The sequence below is a fragment of the Sphaeramia orbicularis genome, chromosome 15 (assembly GCF_902148855.1).
Source record: "Sphaeramia orbicularis chromosome 15, fSphaOr1.1, whole genome shotgun sequence".
Classification (NCBI taxonomy): Eukaryota; Metazoa; Chordata; class Actinopteri; order Kurtiformes; family Apogonidae; genus Sphaeramia; species Sphaeramia orbicularis.
The window spans coordinates 1,020,224-1,046,150 of NC_043971.1; the positions used below are offsets into that span (position 1 = coordinate 1,020,224).

At 39.4% G+C, this 25,927-nt stretch overlaps 1 protein-coding gene across 1 annotated transcript in view; it reads left to right on the forward strand.

Moving 5' to 3' along the window:
* Nucleotides 1–1,533: 1,533 nt before the first annotated feature.
* LOC115434538 (inactive pancreatic lipase-related protein 1-like) overlaps nt 1,534–25,927 on the forward strand; it is a 53,022-nt gene continuing 28,628 nt past the window's right edge. Inside the window, exons 1-3 of the mRNA XM_030156524.1 lie at nt 1,534–1,663; nt 21,209–21,271; nt 21,431–21,582. Of these exons, the coding sequence (XP_030012384.1) occupies nt 1,534–1,663; nt 21,209–21,271; nt 21,431–21,582 (345 nt within the window). The remainder of the gene's footprint in view (nt 1,664–21,208; nt 21,272–21,430; nt 21,583–25,927) is intronic.

Below are 25,927 nucleotides of genomic sequence, written 5' to 3' on the forward strand. Positions count from 1 at the left end.
ATAAGGGCAACCAACTAACGATTAATGAATTAATCAATAATTTGCATCCCCAGTTCAGATTATTCACATTTTTTCTAAAAGGCTCTTCTGTAAATGTGAACATTTTTGTGTAATTTTACTTTTTTAAAACTAAAACAAAGACACAAATTTACAGTTTTCATTATTTATAGGTTATGATAGTATTTTACTGGTTCTGATCCATTTTAGACTGAAATGACCTAAAATGATTTTAACATCCTTGAGTGTTAATATCTTCAGTGTAATTTCTGCATTTCCCAAATTCATCCCACAGGTCGGGTTGAATCCTTTGGTCAGCCTTATTGGCCCCCAGGCCTCATGTTTGACACCTGTGATTAGATCATAACACCCGAGTGGAGAGTTTTCAGATTTCCACTCCAGAAGGTGGTTTCACCTTTTTTGCGTAAACGAAAGGCACATCCGATCAATATTTAGTCTTTTTCACCCGAGACCATTGTGGTGTAAACTGGGCTAAGCTTGAGTTAAACTCAAGCCCAAGTCTGACCCTAACCCTCAGCAAGGTTCTAATAGTTTTGGATTTTTCATTCTAGTTTACTTTATTTAGGTTTGACTTGTTTTTTCTCTAATTCAGTTCGTTTGAATTCGTTTTTAGAGCAGGTTTGATAGTTTTTATTAGTTTTCATTATTTTCTAAATGCTTAGTTTTAGTTTAGTTTTAGTATTAGTTTCAGTTCAGTTGTAGTTCAGTGGTCTCTTTTCTCTTCTTCTCTGTGCTCCTATTCAAATCAATCCCAGACAGGACTCTGCTGCTTTAGTCTCCATGTTTCCAGGTAGAGTGGGGACCAGAAGACGACTGGAAAACACACAAGTGAACACAAGTGACGGAGCAAAAAGTGTCGTATGGAGGACAGCAAGAAAACTGAGAGAGACAAAGAAATCGATTTCGTATCAATCTGACACTGACATAGACGAAAACAAATGGAATTTGATCCAGAATTACCTCTGTCAAGGAGGTTCTGTTTTTGCCGGCGTTGGTTTGTCTGTCTGTCTGTGTGCTAGATAACTCAAAAAGTTATGGACGGATTTGGATGAAAATTACAGGAAATGTTGATACTGGCACAAGGAACAAATGATTAAATTTTGGTGGTGATCGGAGGGGGGGCACTGCTCTGCTGTGGTGGAGGTCTGTGCTCTCTGAGTGCTTTTCTAGTTTTTTATCCATTTTAGTTTTGTAAACACACAATACCAGTTTCAGTTAGTCATCCTTTTTTTTTCTTTTAATTATAGTTTTTATTTATTTCAGTCAACGAAAATGTTTTTTCAATTCTAGTTTTGGTCATTTCGTTAGTATTCGTTAATGATAATAACCCTAAGCCTCAGATGGGTCAGTGGAGCCCTGATGGGGGTTGGTTACAGTCTGTTCCTTCTACTTTTACTGAAGGATGTGAACACCGTGTCCCACCGCTGTGTAATTCATAACCCACAGTCTAATGTGAGTTAGTGCGATCGGAGCCAAAACATGATGTTCGCGCTGCAGTAGCTGTGTCTGACTTCCATGGCAACGCTGACAGAAGTCCCAGCAGTGATCTGGAAGAGGATAACCATGTTCCTGATGGCGCTCACTGATATGTTTGACCTGGACTGTGGAGCGGTAACCCAAGGCGATCCGGTAACAGCAGGAATCTGTGGAGGCCGAGGCTGAACCACTGCCATCATTACATAAGAGCAGGAGGAGGGAGGCACACCCCCACCCCACCCGACCAGGACTTAACAGCCCATCAATCCACATCAATCACTGCCCCCAACCCCGTTCATCACCGTGACAGCTACAACTACACACAAACAGATTCAGTGAAATGTAAAGGTTCCAGCTGAAGATGAAACGGACTGAAGGTAAGGGTTCTATGACCAGAACCTGAAACAGAATCCACAGAACCGGGTCTATGTGACCAGCTGACAGGTGTTCAGCTGCAGTGGAAGTCCAGGACACTTATGGGGTGGTGTTTGGAGCAGATTCACAGGTCAACACCTCAGAGGTAAAAACTGCACCACATCCGTCTGGTCCGACCTTTGGGATCTGTGACATCTGCTAAAAGCAGCATGCAGACCCAGACTGAAGTGTAGCAAGTGCTATAGAATTAAGATTTTGATGATTAGCACTAGCAGGTAGCTTGCAATAGGCTAGTTAGCAATGGATGTTAAGAAAATTCATAAGATTTCCAGGATCAGCTAGTGCAAGGGAATAATTAAACGGATGCACAGAATGCAATTAAACCAGGAAACATGAGTTACAAGTAAAAGTGGTACCATGTATTGACAATTAAAAAAATATTCACAATATATATAAAACAAAGGTTTGATCAACGAGTTATATTATCGGACTGGAAAGGATGACTGACATTACCAAAGGAAAACTGGAGGAATTTGTACAATTATGGGAACCTTATATGAACATTATGATATCTGGAAAAGAGGGACATGTCATACAAATTATCATTGTTTAATTTTATTTAAAAAAAATTATTATCATGACTGCTGTATTTTAATATTTTTATCATTACTACTGTTAATAATTTTTCTACATATATGTATGCAGTTTCATAAGAATATATATATATATATTATATCTATATATATATATATATATTATATATATATATATGTATATATAAAATATTTGGTGCAAGTCTATGTGGTGTGAATGGGTGTGTGTATGAGAGATTAATTCATGTTTGTTATGTAAAACTTAAATACCAATAAAAATATTGTGAAAAAAACAAACAAAAAAAAAAACAGTTATATTATTATGTTCTTTTGTTTGGAAAAAACAACTGTTTATAATTCTTAATTTGGGTGCATCTTAAAGAGTTTCAATCTGATGGATCTTTTTTCTGTTCTTCCATATGAAATAACTTTCACAAAGGTTCCAATTCAATAAAGAAAAAAAACAAAGTCAGACGTCCAAAAATACAGAAAAAAGTAGTCCGTTGTAGTCGGAAAAAAAAAAAAGTCAAGAGTCTAAATTAAATGAGGGAATGGGCTGGACAGTGTATGTGTGTGCCTACTATGATAGTAGATCAGTTCAGTTCAGTAGATCCTAGTTCTTCTTTTTGTTCCTAGCTCTCCATCAGGGTTTCCAATCACCAGAAAAAACCTGGCCTGGATAACATAAGGCCGACTTTAATTACATTCACTCTTTGTTAATGTTAATCAAACTAAACACATTCAAATAAATCACAAATCTACAGCTGTATCAAGTTTGGACATCAAATTCATTATCCAAAGTAATCAAAAGGGCATAATTTCACTTTAAATATTCAAAATTTCATTAATGTTCCTAATGCATGGTCACTTTTATCCATAGTGAACATTAAACAGGTTTTTTCGATTACAGATAGTAACTCCGGTTTAGCAGATAACACTTCCGGTTAAGCATGCTAATGCTGGCAGCTACGAAGCTAGCACGAACGCTAAGTGCTAACTAGCGTCTGCTAACTAGCGACCGCTAAATAGTTAAATACACCAAGTCCATGCATTTTACAGACACATATACACGTTAGGGAACATATAGCAGCGGCAATCAGAGCAGTGCACTGTGTAATCCAAAGGACAATAGCAACAGGCTAACGACAACAGCAACACAACTCACCAATTCAGGAGTTCAGTTCACTTCTTTCTTTTCCCTTTCTCTGGTCCTCAATAGACCTGTAGAACTGGAGCGGAAAACACATCTGTACACTGAACTGTCCAAGAATATAAATGTGGTGCAGATCAGTGTTAAACAGGTGAGTATTTACCAGATCAGTGTTAAACAGGGGGGTATTTACCAGATCAGTGTTAAACAGGGGAGTATTTACCAGATCAGTGTTAAACAGGGGAGTATTTACCAGATCAGTGTTAAACAGGTGAGTATTTACCAGATCAGTGTTAAACAGGGGAGTATTTACCAGATCAGTGTTAAACAGGGGAGTATTTACCAGATCAGTGTTAAACAGGTGAGTATTTACCAGATCAGAGGTTAAACAGGTGAGTATTTACCAGATCAGTGTTAAACAGGTGAGTATTTACCAGATCAGTGTTAAACAGGTGAGTATTTACCAGATCAGTGTTAAACAGGTGAGTATTTACCAGCTCTAACTCCATGTTTGTAGTCCACTCCACAGCTCACTCTACCGTCTTCTCTCTCTCTTACTTCCTCTTCCTGTTGCTCTACTTCCTGTTTATGCCTCAGCACTGCTCTGCTTGGTGCTCTAATGTCGCGATACCGGGACTGTTTCCGGCTGCACAGGTAGAGCAGGCACGCACAAAAATAAAATAGATACACAATCACAACGACAATACTTCCAGTTGCATTTTGGAAATTATATAATAAATAATTTCAAAATGGTAAAGAGACCTGGGTTACTACGGTGGCCCAGAGGTGCAACAGGCCAAAAAATTATCCACTAGACGAAAAAAATTATCTACGACAAGAAAAAAAAAAAGAGAACAGCCTATAAAAATTATCCACTAGATGAAAAAAATTATCTACTGCAAGAAAAACAGAGAACAGCCTAAAAAATTATCCACTAGATGAAAAAAATTATCTATTACAAGAAAAAAAAGAGAACAGCCTAAAAAAATTATCCACTAGATGAAAAAAAAATCCCCTATAAGAAAAAAAAGAGACCAGCCAAAAAAAATTATCCACTATAAGAAAAAAAAAGAGAACAGCCTAAAAAAATTATCCACTAGATGAAAAAAATTATCTACTACAAGAAAAAAAAAGAGAACAGTCCCAAAAAAATTATCCACTGTAAGAAAAAAAAGAGAACAGCCTAAAATGTATTATCCACTAGATGAAAAAAAAAATCCCCTATAAGAAAAAAAGAGACCAGCCAAAAACTTATCCACTAAAAGAAAAAAAGAGAACAGGCAAAAAAAATATCTACTAGCCCAAAAATTATTCACTATAAGAAAAAAAAAGAACAGGTGAAAAATTATCTACTATGAGAAAAAAAAGAGAGCAGCCCAAAAAAATATCCACTATAAGAAAAAAAAACATCATCCACCTCTTTCAATTACGGGGGCGCTGTTTACCCGAAAGGTGCCTTGCTTTAAAATTAAGACCACCACAAAAAATAAAAGGATAGGCTGAAAAATTTTTAAGGCTTTCGGCTAATGTGGCTAATGCTAAGGAAGTACCCCACCGGAAGTGGAGGTCGTGCGCTAAAAAATAAGTTATTTTAAAATATAGATATTTCCATTACTATAGTTTGCAAAGCAGTTAAATGATTAAATACGGTTCCAGTGTCTGCTCAAGGTTAGGCATGGGCGTTAAATGGTTAAGGTTAGGGTTAGGGTATGGTTGGGTTAGTTTTCAGTGGTAAATGGCCCTTGTGTGCACTGTGTGAAGGTTCGTTGCTAAGCTAATGCTAACGCGAAAAGTTGACGGCAACTTTGTGTTATTTTATTTTGAGAGGAGGAGAAGAGGAGCTTCCTGTGGAGCTCCACTATCATGGCATCGCCCATTTGTTTGCAGTTAGACCTCTCCTCTTCAACTCAAACGGAGTGTCTTCACTAACACTAGATCAACAAGGACATTTTGTGGAGATACAGATGTGTGCCGTGGTACCGCAGTGCCTCGGCACCTGGCAACGAGCTGAGCTGTGGTACCGAGCCTGGTACGCGGTGCCGTGCTGGGGTACCTGGCACCGAGCCGTGGTACCGCGGTACCTCGCGGCACCAGCCGAGGTGTCACGGCACCAGGTGTCGGTGCCGCAATATGCACTTGCTGTCTCTCAACAAATGGGCGATGCCATGATAGTGGAGCTCCACAGGAAGCTCCTCTTCTCCTCCTCTCAAAATAAAATAATTTTAGAACTTCTTGTAGCGAATATTCATCAAAAATGATACTGAATGTCAGGCAGTTGAACAATTCAACACGGTAATCACACAATTGTTTACTCACACTGGTAGTTCACAAAGTTGCCGTCAACTTTTCGCTTTAGCATTAGCTTAGCAACGAACCTTCACTCAGTGCACACAAGGGCCATTTACCACTGAAAACTAACCCCAACCATACCCTAACCCTAACCTTAACCATTTAACGCCCATGCCTAACCTGGAGCAGACACTGGAACCGTATTTAATCATTTAACTGCTTTACAAACTATATTAATGGAAATATCTATATTTTAAAATAACTTTATTTTTTAGCGCACGACCTCCACTTCCGGTGGGGTACTTCCTTAGCATTAGCCACATTAGCCGAAAGCCTTAAAATTTTTTCAGCCTATCCTTTTATTTTTTGTGGTGGTCTTAATTTTAAAGCAAGGCACCTTTCGGGTAAACAGCGCCCCCGTAATTGAAAAGGTGGATGATGTTTTTTTTTTCTTATAGTGGATATTTTTTTTGGGCCTGCTCTCTTTTTTTCTCATAGTAGATACATTTTTCACCTGTTCTTTTTTTTTTTTTCTTATACTGAATAATTTTTTGGGCTAGTAGATAATTTTTTTTTTGCCTGTTCTCTTTTTTTTCTTTTAGTGGATAATTTTTTTGGCTGGTCTCTTTTCTTTCTTATAGGGGATTTTTTTTTTCATCTAGTGGATAATTTTTTTTAGGCTGTTCTCTTTTTTTTCTTATAGTGGATAATTTTTTTAGGCTGTTCTCTTTTTTTTCTTATAGTGGATAATTTTTTTAGTCTGTTCTCTTTTTTTTCTTGCAGTAGATAATTTTTTTGTCTAGTGGATAATTTTTTAGGCTGTTCTCTCTTTTTTTCCCTTATAGTGGATAATTTTTTTGGGCTGTTTTTCTCTTTTTTTTTCTTGTAGTAGATAATTTTTTTCATCTTGTGGATAATGTTTTTAGGCTGTTCTCTCTTTTTTTTCTTGTAGTAGATAATTTTTTTCATCTCGTGGATAATTTTTTTAGGCTGTTCTCCTTTTTTTTTCTTGTAGTAGATAATTTTTTTCGTCTGGTGGATAATTTTTTGGCCTGTTGCACCTCTGGGCCACCGTAGGTTACAGAAGGCTGGTGCAGGTGATGGATACACTAATATACATATATACACATACATTTATATACATATATACTAATATTCACATATACTAATACACTAATATACATATATACACATACATTTATATACATATATACTAATATTCACATATACTAATACACTAATATACATATATACACATACATTTATATACATATATACTAATATTCACATATACTAATACACTAATATACATATACTTATATACATATATACATCACAGGTGTTTGTGTCAGACTGCAGTGGAAGCTCATCTTCTCCTAAAATGACTCCCATTAAATGCTCAAATCTGTTCAGTTGTTTTCATTTCATTGACTCCAAATGTGTTGGAACACGTTCATCTCTCAGACCAGTTGGTTCAGAATCAGTTTGATCCCAGATCAGTGGACTGGATGTTGTTCACTTCTCCTCCATTCCCGTGTCTGTGTTTTCTCCTCCATCTCTGCTCAGTGCATTTGTCCGTAGACGCTCAGCGTCCATGCACTTCAATGGGACTGAGTGGAACTGGTTAAATGACACCGTGTTGTCCCGCCCCTGGACGCTCGGCGTCTCTGGGGGCGAATGGAGCTGTGGGTGGAACTCAACCGGGCCGGACGCTGAGCTTCTGCGTGCCGATCGGAGGACGGGTCCAAAGGCTGAATCCCATTTGATTGACAGCTGTTTTCAGATCTGCTCCTTCACTGACACAGTTCAGTTTAATACCGTCGCACATTCTGCTGTGGAATCACAGAAACCAAATGAACTGTTCATTTACTGACTTGAAAGAAAACACAACCACTGGACTTCCTTGTTTCAATTTAACATCATTTCAACGTTTTCTTGATTCAGTTCCATAATTTAATCATTTCTTGTTTGAGTTTAATATCGTCACACACTGGTCTAGTCCCTGGAAAAGATGCCGACTGTGTACGATAAGGTCACTGAGCATTTACTTAAAAAGGAACGGAGGGACGAATTTATGTTTAAATAACTTGACAATTTTTTTGATGTAAGCCGACAATGAGCTTCTCCTGTCTGAAAGACGAGCAGCTGCCACCGATATACATATACACTAATATTCACATATACTAATACACTAATATACATATATCCTTATATCCAGGTATGTAATCAGACACATTGTCAGTCTAACTCTAACTCCAGAGTTGTTTGGATCCATTCCAGTCGGGGTCAGACTGTCAAAAATCTTAAACCCAGTCAGTTACAGCAGCGGACTGATCCACAGATCCTCCTGGTGACACACACACACACACACACACACACCACACACACACACACACACACACACAACACACACACACACACACACACACACACCACACACACACACAGCAGTGAAGCGGTCACAGTTTGTGCTTTTCAGGATCGTAGGAAACACCAAAGAATCAATATTCCACCGGAGGGGAGACCAGCGCAGGTCCCTGATGTTTACTCCCACTGGAAAAAAGGAAGGAAGCACAGAGCGTACAGAGAAAGAAAAGAAAGAATAAATACAGAGAATAGGAAGAAGGAAGCACAGAGCGTACAGAGAAAGAAAGGCTAAATACAGAGAAGAGGAAGAAGAAGTAGAAGGTCTAACGATTACCTCTGAGGATAGGAGAAGGAAGGAGGAGAGGAGGAGGATACACACCAGGGATGAATGAAAGCACCACACACCTACCAAACCACACTGACACCAGTGAACCTGGTCCATCTGTGCACAAGGAATAATCTGAGTGGAAGTGTGTGTTTATGAAGGATTATCCTGGTAAATATAAACACTGATCTGGGGTCAGTTGGGTGGTGTTTTTGGGGTCAGTTGGGTGGTGTTTTTGGGGTCAGTTGGGTGGTGTTTGGGGTCAGTTGGGTGGTGTTTTTGGGGTCAGCTGGGTGGTGTTTTTGGGGTCAGTTGGGTGGTGTTTGGGGTCAGTTGGGTGGTGTTTTTGGGGTCAGTTGGGTGGTGTTTGGGGTCAGTTGGGTGGTGTTTTTGGGGTCAGCTGGGTGGTGTTTTTGGGGTCAGTTGGGTGGTGTTTGGGGTCAGTTGGGTGGTGTTTTTGGGGTCAGTTGGGTGGTGTTTGGGGTCAGTTGGGTGGTGTTTTTGGGGTCAGTTGGGTGGTGTTTGGGGTCAGTTGGGTGGTGTTTTTTGGACCTGTGCCTGTAAACGCTCCGCCTTCATAAAGCGCCTCAGTTGGGTGTATTTGCGTTTCATTATTCCTACTGATGTGCAGATTAGCGTCTGAGCGCATGTGGACTAAACCAAAGCGAGGAATGTTACAAATATAATTAGAAGTCGAGCAGAAAACACCTTCACGGCAATTAGAGCTGAAAACACCAGTGACGGAGCTCCTCTGACTGTTTGTTCCGACGGGGGATTAGTAAAAATTAGACGAGCCTTTGGAAGTTATTAACTAAACAAAGTGACTTTTGGGGATACTTTTTATGAGCTGTTTGCTCAAACCTGTTTAAAATGGGATGAATCGCACCAACTAATTACCAGCACTGATTTAGGAGAAAGTTTCACCAATGAGCAGAACGTAACGATCCAAAGAGAGGAGAGCAGCTGAAAAATACAGGAAAGGGCTTTTGTTTCAGAAATGAAAAACTCACACCACAGATGTAAACACTAAGAGGCTGATGGGAGCAAGGTTATTATCGTCAACGAAAACTAACGAAAACTAGAAGTGTAAAAACATTTTTGTTAACTGAAATAAATAAAAAGTATAATTAAAAGAAAAAAAATATAACTGAAACTGTATTGCGTGTTTATAAAACTAACTAAAACGGATAAAACTTATGGATCAAATTCCCTTGGTTTTGGTCTTTGTCAATGTCAGATTGATGTTAAATGGATTTCTTTGTCTCTCTCAGTTTTCTGTGCTGTCTCCATACGACATTTTTTGCTCCGTCACTTGTGTTCACTTGTGGTTTCCAGTCGTCTTCTGGTCCCCACTCTACCTGGAAACATGGAGACTAAAGCAGCAGAGTCCTGTCTGGGATTGATTTGAATATGAGCACAGAGAAGAAGAGAAAAGAGACCACTGAACTACAACTGAACTACAACTGAACAACAACTGAACTACAACTAAACTACAACGAGAAAAACACTCGTAGAGCGCAGACCTCTGCCAGGGCAGATCAGTGCCCCCCCTGATCACCACCAAAATTTAATCATTTCTTCCTTGTGGCAGTATCAACATTTCCTGAAAATTTCATGGAAATCCGTCCATAACTTCTTGAGTTATCTGGCTAACAAACAAACAAACATGCATGCATGCACGCAAAGCAATCACAATACATCCTTGCGGAGATAATACTAAAACTACACTAATACTAAGCATTTAGAAAAAAATGAAAACTAATAGAAACTATCAAACCTGCTCCAAAAATGAATTAAAACAAACTGAATTAGAGAAAAAAAGTCAAAACTAAATAAAACTAAACTATAATGAAAACTCCAAAACTATTAGAACCTTGGATGTGAGAGCTCCAACCATAGAAATATTTTTTAAAAATGAGTCATATTTGATGAAAGTGTTTCAGATTTGGTCTATCCTACAATGTAAAAAAAACAAAACAAAGAAAAAAACCAAAACAAACAAACAAACAAAAAAAAGGGTAATATTCCGGCAGCTGGGGCACCAAAAAAAAATACTGTTAAATAACAGAAAATAACCATCTCATAAAAATATGGTAATTTTCCATAATTAAAATACAGTTTTTTGCCCTAACTTTACATGAGATTTTGCTTTTTTTTTTTTTTTTTTTTACTTTTTAATGTTTAACAAAGAATATTTACATGTATTAAAACAATCAAATTACCTATAAACATATAACTAACCCAAATTACCGTATTTTTATGAGATGGTTATTTTCCATTATTTAACAGTATTTTTTTGGCGCCCAAGCTGCCAGAATACTACCTTTTTTTTTTTTATAGAGTACACAAAATATTTAGTAACAGGCAGAATATTGCTAAAATTGCATCTACTCCTCTTAAGACATTTGAGGTTGTTCATATAAAAGAGAAACAATTTATCAGATAAAACACATTTTTATATTATTTTTATATATTAATCCACATGTAACACGGTCAAAAGGACACGAACATTACACATGACTATTTTATTGTATATGTCTTTATTCTGTCACAGGTGCATTTTGGGAATCGTAGTAAATATTCAAGGCAGAATGTCTGACAAAATTTACCACTGTTGGAAAATCTCTGTTGATCTATATGTGTTTAAATGTTCAGGTTCCACATGTAACACCAGTGGACACCATGGGTTCCACATGTAACACCAGTGGACACCATGGGTTCCACATGTAACACCAGTGGACACCATAGGTTCCACACCAAACCTGGAATGAGACTCAGAATGATGCCAAACCCACGTGTGGATTAGAAAAACCACTAGGATCGACATATTGAACACAGTGTCTTTATTTATAGTCTATAGACGAGCATTTACACACGTTTACACATCTAATGCACTGACATCTAGGGAGATTTAATGTCCATATTTAGGTCCTATTTTTGGACCCAATATTTGATTAGAAATTCATTAATTAGGGGATGGCTTGTTTATCTGAGGTCATCGTTAGGTCCATCCTGGGGTAAATATGTCTACATTTACCTTTTATTATTGGGTCTAAAAATGGAAAAGTGTCAGATACTAAAATAAACCCATTTCATAAACAGACCCGTTTGTTCCTGACATCAGAACTGGATGAGTGTAAGTTTCAGAATACTGACGGTAAACACGCCAGACATTTGTAAAGGTTTACAGAGTAAAGTGGAGCAAGGTTAGAATAGTTTAGGATTTTTCAGTATAGTTTAGTTTTGACTTTTTTTTTTCTCTAATTCAGTTAGTTTAAATTAGTTTTTAGAGCAGGTTTGATAGTTTTTATTAGTTTTCGTTATTTTCTCAATGCTTACTTTTAGTTTAGTTTTACCTTGAAGTGGAGCATCATTCTTCTCAGTATGTGATTGACCCTTTGTCGTAGTTGAACCCAGTTGAATCACAAAGGCCTGAAGCTGAGCAGGTGTGAGCAGAAACACAATGAGCAGCTCCACAACACCTGCTCCGATGTTCCGACACGCCGGTAGGGCGTCGACCTGCCATTAAAAAAGAGAAACAACACAAGAACTGAAGAGTCTGATGCCTCTGAGCGACGTTACCAACGGCTCAGAAGATACGCCTGTTTTTCACACAGTGTCGTCAGTTATTTAGCCCAGAGGCGTCAAACTCATTTTAGTTCAGTTCCACATACAGCCAAATATTTTATAAAGTGGGCCGGACCAGAAAAATAATATAAATAATAGGATAAGAACTGATAAATAATGTCAAGTCCAAAGTTTTTTCTATGTTTTTTAGTAAAAAAAAAAAAAAAAAGTCAAATTCCATAATGAAAATGTTTACATCTACGAGCAGTACTTGGAGATACCATGAACAAATATAAACAACCTGGAAATTCTTTTGAAAAAAAAAAAAAAAAAGTGCACTTTTAACAATATAGGAGGAGGAGAAGGAGGAGGAGGAGTGAAGAGCTGGGGAAGTTAAGATTATGGACTGAAGGAGAGGCTTATCCAGGAATGTTAATCCTCCTAATGTATTAGAGTCAGAGGAGGAGGAGGAAGAAGAGGAGGAGGAGGACGAGGAAGAAGAGGAGGAGGAGGAGGAGAGGATGAAGGTGAGACACATGCAGATATAGTCCATTTCTGCATGTCTTAACACATGGACCTGATGGGAACTTACCCAGGGTTAGGGTTAGGGTCCATGTGTATAACAGTATGGTTGTCTACTATCCATTTGTGTAGCATACATTTGGTTATGCAGTTTGACATATTTAAGGAGTGATAATAATCGCTTATCTGCTTCATGTCAGTACTTACAGACTGTCAGTATATACAGGCTGTCAGTATATACAGACTGTCAGTATACACAGGCTGTCAGTATATACAGACTGTCAGTACTTACAGACTGTCAGTATATACAGACTGTCAGTATATACAGACTGTCAGTATACACAGACTGTCAGTACTTACAGACTGTCAGTATATACAGACTGTCAGTATATACAGACTGTCAGTATATACAGGCTGTCAGTATATACAGACTGTCAGTATACACAGGCTGTCAGTATATACAGACTGTCAGTACTTACAGACTGTCAGTATATACAGACTGTCAGTATATACAGACTGTCAGTATACACAGACTGTCAGTACTTACAGACTGTCAGTATATACAGACTGTCAGTATATACAGACTGTCAGTATATACAGGCTGTCAGTATATACAGGCTGTCAGTATATACAGACTGTCAGTACTTACAGACTGTCAGTACATACAGACTGTCAGTACATACAGGCTGTCAGTATATACAGGCTGTCAGTACATACAGACTGTCAGTATATACAGGCTGTCAGTATATACAGACTGTCAGTATATACAGGCTGTCAGTATATACAGACTGTCAGTATATACAGACTGTCAGTATATACAGACTGTCAGTATATACAGGCTGTCAGTATATACAGACTGTCAGTATATACAGACTGTCAGTATATACAGGCTGTCAGTATATACAGACTGTCAGTATATACAGGCTGTCAGTACTTACAGACTGTCAGTATATACAGGCTGTCAGTATATACAGGCTGTCAGTATATACAGGCTGTCAGTACTTACAGACTGTCAGTACATACAGGCTGTCAGTATATACAGGCTGTCAGTATATACAGACTGTCAGTACATACAGGCTGTCAGTATATACAGACTGTCAGTACTTAGACTGTCAGTATATACAGACTGTCAGTATATACAGGCTGTCAGTATATACAGGCTGTCAGTATATACAGGCTGTCAGTACTTACAGACTGTCAGTATATACAGGCTGTCAGTATATACAGGCTGTCAGTACTTACAGACTGTCAGTATATACAGGCTGTCAGTACTTACAGGCTGTCAGTATATACAGATTGTCAGTACTTACAGACTGTCAGTATATACAGGCTGTCAGTATATACAGACTGTCAGTACTTACAGACTGTCAGTACATACAGGCTGTCAGTATATACAGACTGTCAGTATATACAGGCTGTCAGTATATACAGGCTGTCAGTACTTACAGACTGTCAGTATATACAGGCTGTCAGTATATACAGGCTGTCAGTATATACAGACTGTCAGTATATACAGACTGTCAGTATATACAGGCTGTCAGTATACACAGGCTGTCAGTACTTACAGACTGTCAGTATATACAGGCTGTCAGTATATACAGGCTGTCAGTATATACAGACTGTCATATACAGGCTGTCAGTACATACAGACTGTCAGTATATACAGGCTGTCAGTATATACAGGCTGTCAGTATATACAGACTGTCAGTATATACAGACTGTCAGTATATACAGACTGTCAGTATATACAGGCTGTCAGTATATACAGACTGTCAGTATATACAGGCTGTCAGTACTTACAGACTGTCAGTATATACAGGCTGTCAGTATATACAGGCTGTCAGTATATACAGGCTGTCAGTACTTACAGACTGTCAGTACATACAGGCTGTCAGTATATACAGGCTGTCAGTATATACAGACTGTCAGTACATACAGGCTGTCAGTATATACAGGCTGTCAGTATATACAGACTGTCAGTACATACAGGCTGTCAGTATATACAGGCTGTCAGTACTTAGACTGTCAGTATATACAGACTGTCAGTATATACAGGCTGTCAGTATATACAGGCTGTCAGTATATACAGGCTGTCAGTACTTACAGACTGTCAGTATATACAGGCTGTCAGTATATATAGGCTGACTGTCAGTACTTACAGGCTGTCAGTATATACAGGCTGTCAGTATATACAGGCTGTCAGTATATACAGGCTGTCAGTATATACAGGCTGTCAGTACTTACAGACTGTCAGTATATACAGATTGTCAGTACTTACAGGCTGTCAGTATATACAGATTGTCAGTACTTACAGACTGTCAGTATATACAGGCTGTCAGTATATACAGACTGTCAGTACTTACAGACTGTCAGTACATACAGGCTGTCAGTATATACAGACTGTCAGTATATACAGACTGTCAGTATATACAGGCTGTCAGTATATACAGACTGTCAGTATATACAGACTGTCAGTATATACAGGCTGTCAGTATATACAGACTGTCAGTATATACAGGATGTCAGTATATACAAGCTGTCAGTATATACAAGCTGTCAGTATATACAGACTGTCAGTATATACAGGCTGTCAGTATATACAGACTGTCAGTACTTACAGACTGTCAGTATATACAGACTGTCAGTACTTACAGACTGTCAGTATATACAGACTGTCAGTATATACAGGCTGTCAGTATATACAGGCTGTCAGTATATACAGGCTGTCAGTACTTACAGACTGTCAGTATATACAGGCTGTCAGTATATACAGACTGTCAGTATATACAGGCTGTCAGTATATACAGGCTGTCAGTATATACAGACTGTCAGTACTTACAGGCTGTCAGTATATACAGGCTGTCAGTATATACAGGCTGTCAGTATATACAGACTGTCAGTACTTACAGACTGTCAGTATATACAGGCTGTCAGTATATACAGACTGTCAGTATATACAGGCTGTCAGTATATACAGGCTGTCAGTATATACAGACTGTCAGTACTTACAGGCTGTCAGTATATACAGGCTGTCAGTATATACAGGCTGTCAGTATATACAGACTGTCAGTACTTACAGACTGTCAGTATATACAGGCTGTCAGTATATACAGACTGTCAGTATATACAGGCTGTCAGTACATACAGGCTGTCAGTACTTACAGACTGTCAGTATATACAGACTGTCAGTATATACAGACTGTCAGTATATACAGGCTGTCAGTATATACAGGCTGTCAGTACTTACAGACTGTCAGTATATACAGGCTGTCAGTACTTACAGGCTGTCAGTATATACAGGCTGTCAGTACATACAGGCTGTCAGTACTTACAGGCTGTCAGTATATACAGGCTGTCAGTACTTACAGACTGTCAGTATATACAGGCTGTCAGTATATACAGACTGTCAGTATATACAGACTGTCAGTACATACAGGCTGTCAGTATATACAGGCTGTCAGTATATACAGACTGTCAGTATATACAGGCTGTCAGTATATACAGACTGTCAGTACTTACAGACTGTCAGTATATACAGACTGTCAGTATATACAGGCTGTCAGTACTTACAGACTGTCAGTATATACAGACTGTCAGTATATACAGGCTGTCAGTACTTACAGACTGTCAGTATATACAGGCTGTCAGTATATACAGACTGTCAGTATATATAGGCTGTCAGTATATACAGGCTGTCAGTACTTACAGACTGTCAGTATATACAGGCTGTCAGTATATACAGGCTGTCAGTATATACAGGCTGTCAGTACTTACAGACTGTCAGTATATACAGGCTGTCAGTACTTACAGACTGTCAGTATATACAGACTGTCAGTATATACAGACTGTCAGTATATACAGGCTGTCAGTACTTACAGGCTGTCAGTATATACAGGCTGTCAGTACTTACAGACTGTCAGTATATACAGGCTGTCAGTACTTACAGACTGTCAGTATATACAGACTGTCAGTATATACAGGCTGTCAGTATATACAGGCTGTCAGTATATACAGGCTGTCAGTACTTACAGACTGTCAGTATATACAGGCTGTCAGTACTTACAGGCTGTCAGTATATACAGATTGTCAGTACTTACAGACTGTCAGTATATACAGGCTGTCAGTATATACAGACTGTCAGTATATACAGGCTGTCAGTACATACAGGCTGTCAGTATATACAGACTGTCAGTATATACAGACTGTCAGTACTTACAGACTGTCAGTATATACAGGCTGTCAGTATATACAGGCTGTCAGTAAATACAGGCTGTCAGTACTTACAGACTGTCAGTATATACAGGCTGTCAGTATATACAGACTGTCAGTATATACAGGCTGTCAGTATATACAGGCTGTCAGTATATACAGACTGTCAGTATATACAGACTGTCAGTATATACAGGCTGTCAGTATATACAGACTGTCAGTATATACAGACTGTCAGTACTTACAGACTGTCAGTATATACAGGCTGTCAGTATATACAGACTGTCAGTACTTACAGGCTGTCAGTACATACAGACTGTCAGTATATACAGACTGTCAGTACTTACAGGCTGTCAGTATATACAGACTGTCAGTATATACAGGCTGTCAGTATATACAGGCTGTCAGTATATACAGGCTGTCAGTATATACAGACTGTCAGTATATACAGACTGTCAGTATATACAGGCTGTCAGTATATACAGACTGTCAGTATATACAGACTGTCAGTACTTACAGACTGTCAGTATATACAGGCTGTCAGTATATACAGACTGTCAGTACTTACAGGCTGTCAGTATATACAGACTGTCAGTACTTACAGACTGTCAGTATATACAGGCTGTCAGTATATACAGGCTGTCAGTACTTACAGGCTGTCAGTATATACAGACTGTCAGTATATACAGACTGTCAGTATATACAGGCTGTCAGTATATACAGGCTGTCAGTACTTACAGGCTGTCAGTATATACAGACTGTCAGTACATACAGACTGTCAGTATATACAGGCTGTCAGTATATACAGACTGTCAGTATATACAGACTGTCAGTATATACAGGCTGTCAGTATATACAGGCTGTCAGTACTTACAGGCTGTCAGTATATACAGACTGTCAGTACATACAGACTGTCAGTATATACAGGCTGTCAGTATATACAGACTGTCAGTATATACAGACTGTCAGTATATACAGGCTGTCAGTATATACAGGCTGTCAGTATATACAGACTGTCAGTATATACAGACTGTCAGTATATACAGACTGTCAGTATATACAGGCTGTCAGTATATACAGACTGTCAGTATATACAGACTGTCAGTATATACAGACTGTCAGTACTTACAGACTGTCAGTATATACAGGCTGTCAGTATATACAGACTGTCAGTACTTACAGGCTGTCAGTATATACAGACTGTCAGTACTTACAGACTGTCAGTATATACAGGCTGTCAGTATATACAGGCTGTCAGTACTTACAGGCTGTCAGTATATACAGACTGTCAGTATATACAGACTGTCAGTATATACAGGCTGTCAGTATATACAGACTGTCAGTATATACAGACTGTCAGTACTTACAGGCTGTCAGTATATACAGACTGTCAGTATATACAGACTGTCAGTACATACAGGCTGTCAGTATATACAGACTGTCAGTATATACAGACTGTCAGTACTTACAGACTGTCAGTATATACAGGCTGTCAGTATATACAGACTGTCAGTACTTACAGGCTGTCAGTATATACAGACTGTCAGTACTTACAGACTGTCAGTATATACAGGCTGTCAGTATATACAGGCTGTCAGTACTTACAGACTGTCAGTATATACAGGCTGTCAGTATATACAGACTGTCAGTACTTACAGACTGTCAGTATATACAGACTGTCAGTATATACAGACTGTCAGTACTTACAGACTGTCAGTATATACAGGCTGTCAGTATATACAGACTGTCAGTACTTACAGACTGTCAGTATATACAGACTGTCAGTATATACAGACTGTCAGTACATACAGGCTGTCAGTATATACAGACTGTCAGTATATACAGACTGTCAGTACTTACAGACTGTCAGTATATACAGGCTGTCAGTATATACAGACTGTCAGTACTTACAGGCTGTCAGTATATACAGACTGTCAGTACTTACAGACTGTCAGTATATACAGGCTGTCAGTATATACAGGCTGTCAGTACTTACAGACTGTCAGTATATACAGGCTGTCAGTATATACAGACTGTCAGTACTTACAGACTGTCAGTATATACAGACTGTCAGTATATACAGACTGTCAGTACTTACAGACTGTCAGTATATACAGGCTGTCAGTATATACAGACTGTCAGTACTTACAGACTGTCAGTATATACAGACTGTCAGTATATACAGACTGTCAGTACTTACAGACTGTCAGTATATACAGGCTGTCAGTATATACAGGCTGTCAGTACACAACAGAAGGCTGAGGACCATCGCTGCTCTGCAGTGCCATCTGTTGGACAATATGCAAAGTGTCCAAAATGAAAGGACAGTCTGAGCACTGGGGGCTGCAGTTCACATCATACACTATGAATAAGGTCAAGGGTTAGGGTTAAGGTTAAGGGTTAGGGGTTAGGGTTAAGGTTAAGGTTAAGGTTAAGGGTTAGGGGTTAGGGTTAAGGTTAAGGGTTAGGGGTTAGGGTTAAGGTTAAGGGTTAGGGGTTAGGGTTAAGGTTAAGGGTTAGGGTTAAGGTTAAGGGTTAGGTGTTAGGGTTAAGGTTAAGGGTTAGGGGTTAGGGTTAAGGTTAAGGGTTAGGGTTAAGGTTCTGGGTTTGGGTTAAACCAGGGGTCTCAAACTCCGGTCCTCGAGGGCCACTATCCTGCATGTTTTAGATGTTTCCCTCTTCCAACACACCTGATTCAAATGATAAGCCTACCATCAAGCTCTGCAGAAGCCTGATAATGACCGTCAGGTGTGCTGGAAGAGGGAAACAACTAAAACATGCAGGATACCGGCCCTCGAGGATCTGAGTTTGAGACCCCTGGGTTAAACTGTAGTGCACTGGTCTAATGATCTGATTACCTATTGGAACAGAGACAGTGGAGTGGAAGGGGCCTGGAACTGTCGTGCCCAGGACATTAAAAAAGAACAGAAAAAAAGGGGGGAGGGGGTGATATTGCAAAAAAGTGAGATTAATTTAAGGATGGGGGGGTTGTCAGGGCTAAAGTCATGGTTAGGGTTAGGTTTGGAGTTAGGACTAGAGTTAGGGTTAGAGCTGGGGTAAAGATTTTCAGAATAAAAGCGGTGGGTCATTATCTATGGGTCCAACAGTTTTCAGATTTTCATGCCGTGTCTTTAAAAAAAAAAAATCGGACCAATGGCCCTGTAGCTTAGCGGCCAATTAAAAGCTTTGGGAAATGTATCCAGATACCATTTATTCTCACCCAGTTCTGTGTATTTATTCTATTACAGAAATAGCCCATGTTTTGGTCATATTCCAATCAGATCTGTAAAAAATTCAAATTCCAACTTGATATCAGTGATACTGATTTATTGGATCAATCCACTTCCTATCTGTTATAATGGGAACATTTTTCAAAGTCGCACCAAATCCAGAATCAGATCTGGATCCAAATAATTTCACTAACTTTTGTTGACATCATCGTAAAGCAGCTGTAGACCAAGTTTATGTCAATCGGAATTGTAGTTTGGGAGAAAACGATTGAAAGTTTTGTAACGGACGACAGACGACGACGGATGACACCGCATGACGACAATAGCTTACGACCTGTTGGCCGGTAAGCTAAAAACAGTGTGAAGGTCAAACAGTTGTGTAAAACCTCCTGCCTTCACCTCTGATATGAGACTGAGCAAAGAAACAACTGCTGTACATGCTGTACAGGGGTCTGGGTCTGGGTCTGGGTCAGACAACAGCTGATAACATAAGAGCAGTCTATGCATTCATTACACAATTAAACTAGAAGCACTTGTAGAGCGCAGACCTCCACCACGGCAGATCAGCCCCCCCACCCCAGTCACCACCAAAAAATAATCATTTGTTCCTTGTGCCAGTATCAACATTTACTGAAACTTTCATCCAAATTCGCCCATAACTTTTTGAGTTATCTTGCACATAGACAAACGCTGACAAAAACATAACCTACACACACACACACACACACACACACACACACACACACACACATATACACACATACGTTCTGAGACCTTCCAGTAAGAATACTGATTATGTAATATTATGTAATATCATATCTGTTGTCCTACAGTGTCTGTGTCTCTGTTGGACTGAACCTGTCCTCCAGTCAAACCCATGTCAGTCCATATGACTCTGATAGTCTGGGACAGGTTGATAAAGGGCCCCAGGGTCTGTTTTATCACCTGTGGTTTTCCCAGGACCAGGACCACGTGGACTAACCTGGGGGACAGACCTGGTATTTAGGCTGAGGTGGACCCACTGTGTTCTGGTTCAGTCCACAGGTGGAGTCCTGCAGGTTCTGTCCTTTCTTTGTTCAACACACAGATCTGTCCGTCCTCCAGATGTGGACTCTGGGTCTGCTGGGGGTCTTTATCGCTGCGTCCTACGGTAAGGGTCTGGGTTTTTATTCCATATGGTCCAATAATAACACTGATCCATTTAAACAGGATTCACTGAAGCACCGGTCTGACACTGTGAATGCCACTGAAATTAAATCCACTAATGAGCCGAACAGAGACAGTGACTCTGTGGTGTGCCCCCCCACAGCGGCAGAGGTCTGCTTCCAGGACCTGGGCTGCTTCCAGGACCTCCCTCCATGGGGGGGCACCGACCAGAGGCCGGCCTCAGTCCTGCCCTGGACCCCGGACCAGATCGGGACCCGGTTCCTCCTGTTCACCCAGAAGAACAAGTATTACCAGGTAAGAGGAGTTCTCCAAACAGTCACCAACAAGCTTCTGAATGTGAAAAGGACGATCCTGAGGGTTTGGGTTAGAGTTAGGGTTCAGACAAAGCAGTCTGAGTTTTCCACAGGATTCCCATTTCTGTCCAAAGTCACAAAAACCCTGCAGATATCGGACATAGTTTACAGTTCAAACACTACAGCTATATAAACATATATGTACATACAGGGGTTGGACAAAATAATGGAAACACCTTCACCTCAAGATGATAATGCCCCAATCCATACAGCTAGAATTGTTAAAGAATGGCATGAGGAACATTCTAATGAAGCTGAGCATCTCGTATGGCCGGCACAGTCCCCAGACCTCAACATTATTGAGCATTTATGGTCAGTTTTAGAGATTCAAGTAAGACGTGGATTTCCACCGCCATCGTCTCTAAAAGAGTTGGAGGGTATTCTAACTGAAGAATGGCTGAAAATTCCTTTGGAAACAATTCACAAGTTGTATGAATCAATACCTCGGAGAATTGAGGCTGTAATTGCCGCAAAAGGCGGACCTACACCATATTAAATTATATTTTGTTGATTTTTTAAGGTGTTTCCATTATTTTGTCCAACCCCTGTATATACACATACACCTATATGTACATATATATACATATACACACACATACATATATGTACATATATACATAGATACATACATACATATACACATATACTAGGGATTAAAGCAAAAATTTTTCATCTGACTGAAAATTTTCTTCTGGTCAAAATCATTGGCCACTATTAAAAATGATGCCATACAATACTACTATAGCGTACAAGTTTATATAGTCAAATATGGCAATACTGTAAAACACACTGAATGGGAGAGTGTACAGGTGGAGAAGATTAGTAACAGGGATAGAAAAAATGTCATGAGTGGTATTGGTGGGGGGTCTGGGGGTCCTCCCCAGAAAATTTTTAAAGCTTCAGGTCAGTTTTTGTGCTCTGTGGTTAATTCTAAAGGGTATGAAAGCCTTTGAAGCAAGTGAAAATAATAACTAGAACAAAGTCTTACTGCAAAAAATGAGTGAAAAACTTTTTATTTAACAATTTAGGAACTCCTAAAACATAACTCCAACTCCAACAGCACATGAATTTTGGGGAAAATGTCTGTGTAAATGTAACCCTAACCAACTCATCTTTTTTTCCCCTGCTTTTTGGCACTGAAACCAAAAGTTTCAAGCTTGGTCATTCCGGATCTATTTTTACATCGATTTTTCGCGCATCTCTCAATAGTTCCCACTTCAGCACCTTCCTCTCCATGATGTCGTATATGCTAGCCAAAATAATCTGTACGCCGTCAAACCTGCATCCACAACCCCCTCCCACCAATGTCATGTTCTCTTTTGATTGGAAGAAATTACGTCAACTGAAACAGAAATTATATTCCGTTCCAGATCCTCTCTGAGGGGATTTAAAATACAGTGGCTTTGCAAATACCAAGGGTGTTACTCATTCATTCAGTTTTATCTTCGTACTGTACCACACAGATAGAAATAAGATGCTAAACGGGTCAAAATAAAGCACTTCTGCAGTCGGGCGCGTAACTGCGTAAACTGTTGCATCTTCCCTCTAGTTCCTGCTGTAGGATGACAGCCCATACTGTCCATGTCTGGACAACCAATGCCTGCACCAAACACATCGTTGTCTTTTCTTCTTTTTTGATTCCTCACAGATAATGGCACATATTACCAAAGCAGCTCGTTGGTTTTTGTTTAGCAGTACCATTTCGTGGCTCACACCAATACACAATCGTCTATGCCAGGGGTCACCAACCTTTTCTCTTCTGTGGGCTACTTTTACCTAATGAAGTTGCCAGAGGGCTACTCTAATTTAGCAACATTTATTTACTTAGCTATTTTTCATACATACACATATTTTGTATCATACGTTTGTAACATTGTGCTCTTCATTTATTTTATTTATTTATATATCTTTGTTTTAACATTTACAATACTTAAAAAGTGTTAATATGAAACTATTATTTTACTTTAATTAAGAAAATCAAAAGTAGAAAAAAACAGATACAAGCATTTGCTGCTGTATTCCTAAATATTTTAATACTATGTCAAAAATTATGAAATGGAACAATCCTGCATATTTTTATAGAATTACTAAAAACAAATAATACACACCTGTATGTGCATTTTTAATACTTTGAAATAGGGCTGCACGATTAATCGATTTTAAATCGAAATCGGATTTTTTAATTAGGACGATTTTTAAAAAAGGGAAATCGTAAAATCGATTTCATCTCTCTTGTGCCTGCGGGCCGTGCGCTTGCGGGCTCCCGTAGGCTCCTCCTCCTATCAGTGACAGCGGTCTGTCACAGAAGTCCGTGCAATGGCCGGACTTTAAATGTGTTCATGAGCCCGCAGTACTTATAGCAATGTAAGCCGTGGCTTCACGCACGGATCCCGCAACTGAAATAGAACTGCATGCGGATCACTCATCTTCCGTTGTCCCGGATCCGTACCGTACTGTCTTCTTCCGATCCGGGTCCGGGTCTCGGGGTCATCAGCCTCAGCAGAGGAGCCCACACAGCCCTGTGCCCACACACATGCACCCGCTCCAGGATAGAATCCCTCCAGCGTGTCCTGGGTCGGTCTATTCCACGCACGGATCCCCCAGTTTAAACAGAACCACATGTGGATCACTTATATTAACCTGGTCCACGCACGCACGCACGCACGCACGACTGATGCCTGTCACTGACTTACATTGGTATCACTTCTGTGGACCCAGATACCCAGGGGGAAAAAAATAAATACATAAAATTAAAAAAAAACAACAACAACAACAACAACAACACACACACACACACACACACACACACACACACACACACACACATATATATATATATATATATATATATATATATATATATATATATATATATAAAATTTAAATAATTAATTTAGTCCTCTTACTTGCTAAATTTTTCATTCACAAATGTAAGTTCTGTAACACAAAAACAAATATTATTTATTTTTTGAAAGATGTTGAACTTTATTTAAAGCTGTTAGATAAACCTGGAAACAAAAAGGCTATAAAAAACATAAGTATTTGCTCTGATTTGGACATTGTATTACAGTGTATTCCCCCTGGCAAACTTATGTTATTTTCTTGTTGCATACATTGTTTGTATACTCTATTTCATTCAATAAAGATTTAATTAAGAAAAAATAAACTTCTGGGGGTTCATCACGTGATACCATCACAGATTTGAGGTCAGAGCAGCGCCTTGCATTGTGGGCTGCTCACGAAAACGACATGCTGACTTCTGTTGTCTTTTGTAGTTTTACCCAAAAATCAAAATCAAAATCAAAAATCGAGTTTTTAGAGGAAAAAATCGGGATTTTTTTTTTTTGCCAAAATCGTGCAGCCCTACTTTGAAATTGTGAAAAGGAACGTTGTCACTCACACAATAAAACTTCACCAGCGTGTGCTGCTGTATTTCTGAAGGATTTGACCTTTTCTAAATTCACATGTGCTGTCAAAACATATTAATTAAAACCAGAACTTTGTGCACATAAATCCTCCATCCCCGTCACTTCTACAGTCATCCCACTGGAGTCAAATACAGAGGCACCTGTTCAGGTCCGACTCCAGATGTCTGAGTGCATGCACAGATAGTGTATATATGTTTGCGCTTGTCCAGGATGTGACCCACTTCACTGATGCCTCTGCTGAAGCGCTGGCCTTGGTCAGTTTAGTGAACATGGACTGTTGTTTTTGGACTGGAGTTTTCAGCTCTTTTACCTTCTGTTCACGGAGGCTGATTCCCACTGGAGAATCTCCAGAAAAGTTGCTGTGAACTTTGGTGAAATTCCGCTCCACGTTGCATCTTTTACTGACTTCCAGAACGCGCCACAGATCACACACACACACACACACACACACACACACACACACACACACACACACACACACTCGTCTTTCACATTAGTCAAACAGAAGTCCGTGCCTCATCGTTGGTGAAAATAACTCCCTGACTATATTCAGTCCACATGGTTGCGGGGCTGAACCCACTACCTGCCTGGCATCTGGCTCATCCTGGGCCCCACCCCTCTCTAATGACAGGCAGCAAACCAGCGCTAAAGTTTGATTGACAGCTACTTGACTGTTTCATCTTGGGAGGGGGGCACTTGTAATTTTGATTGGGTGGAAATTTAGACCTGTTCTACCAAATGACCAATCAACTTTGTGTTCTTATATTAGTGACCCTTGGCGAACCACTGGTAGATCGCGAGCAACGTGTTGGAGAACCCTGAACTAGTTCTATTTTTAGAACAGGCCTGCGGGTGACC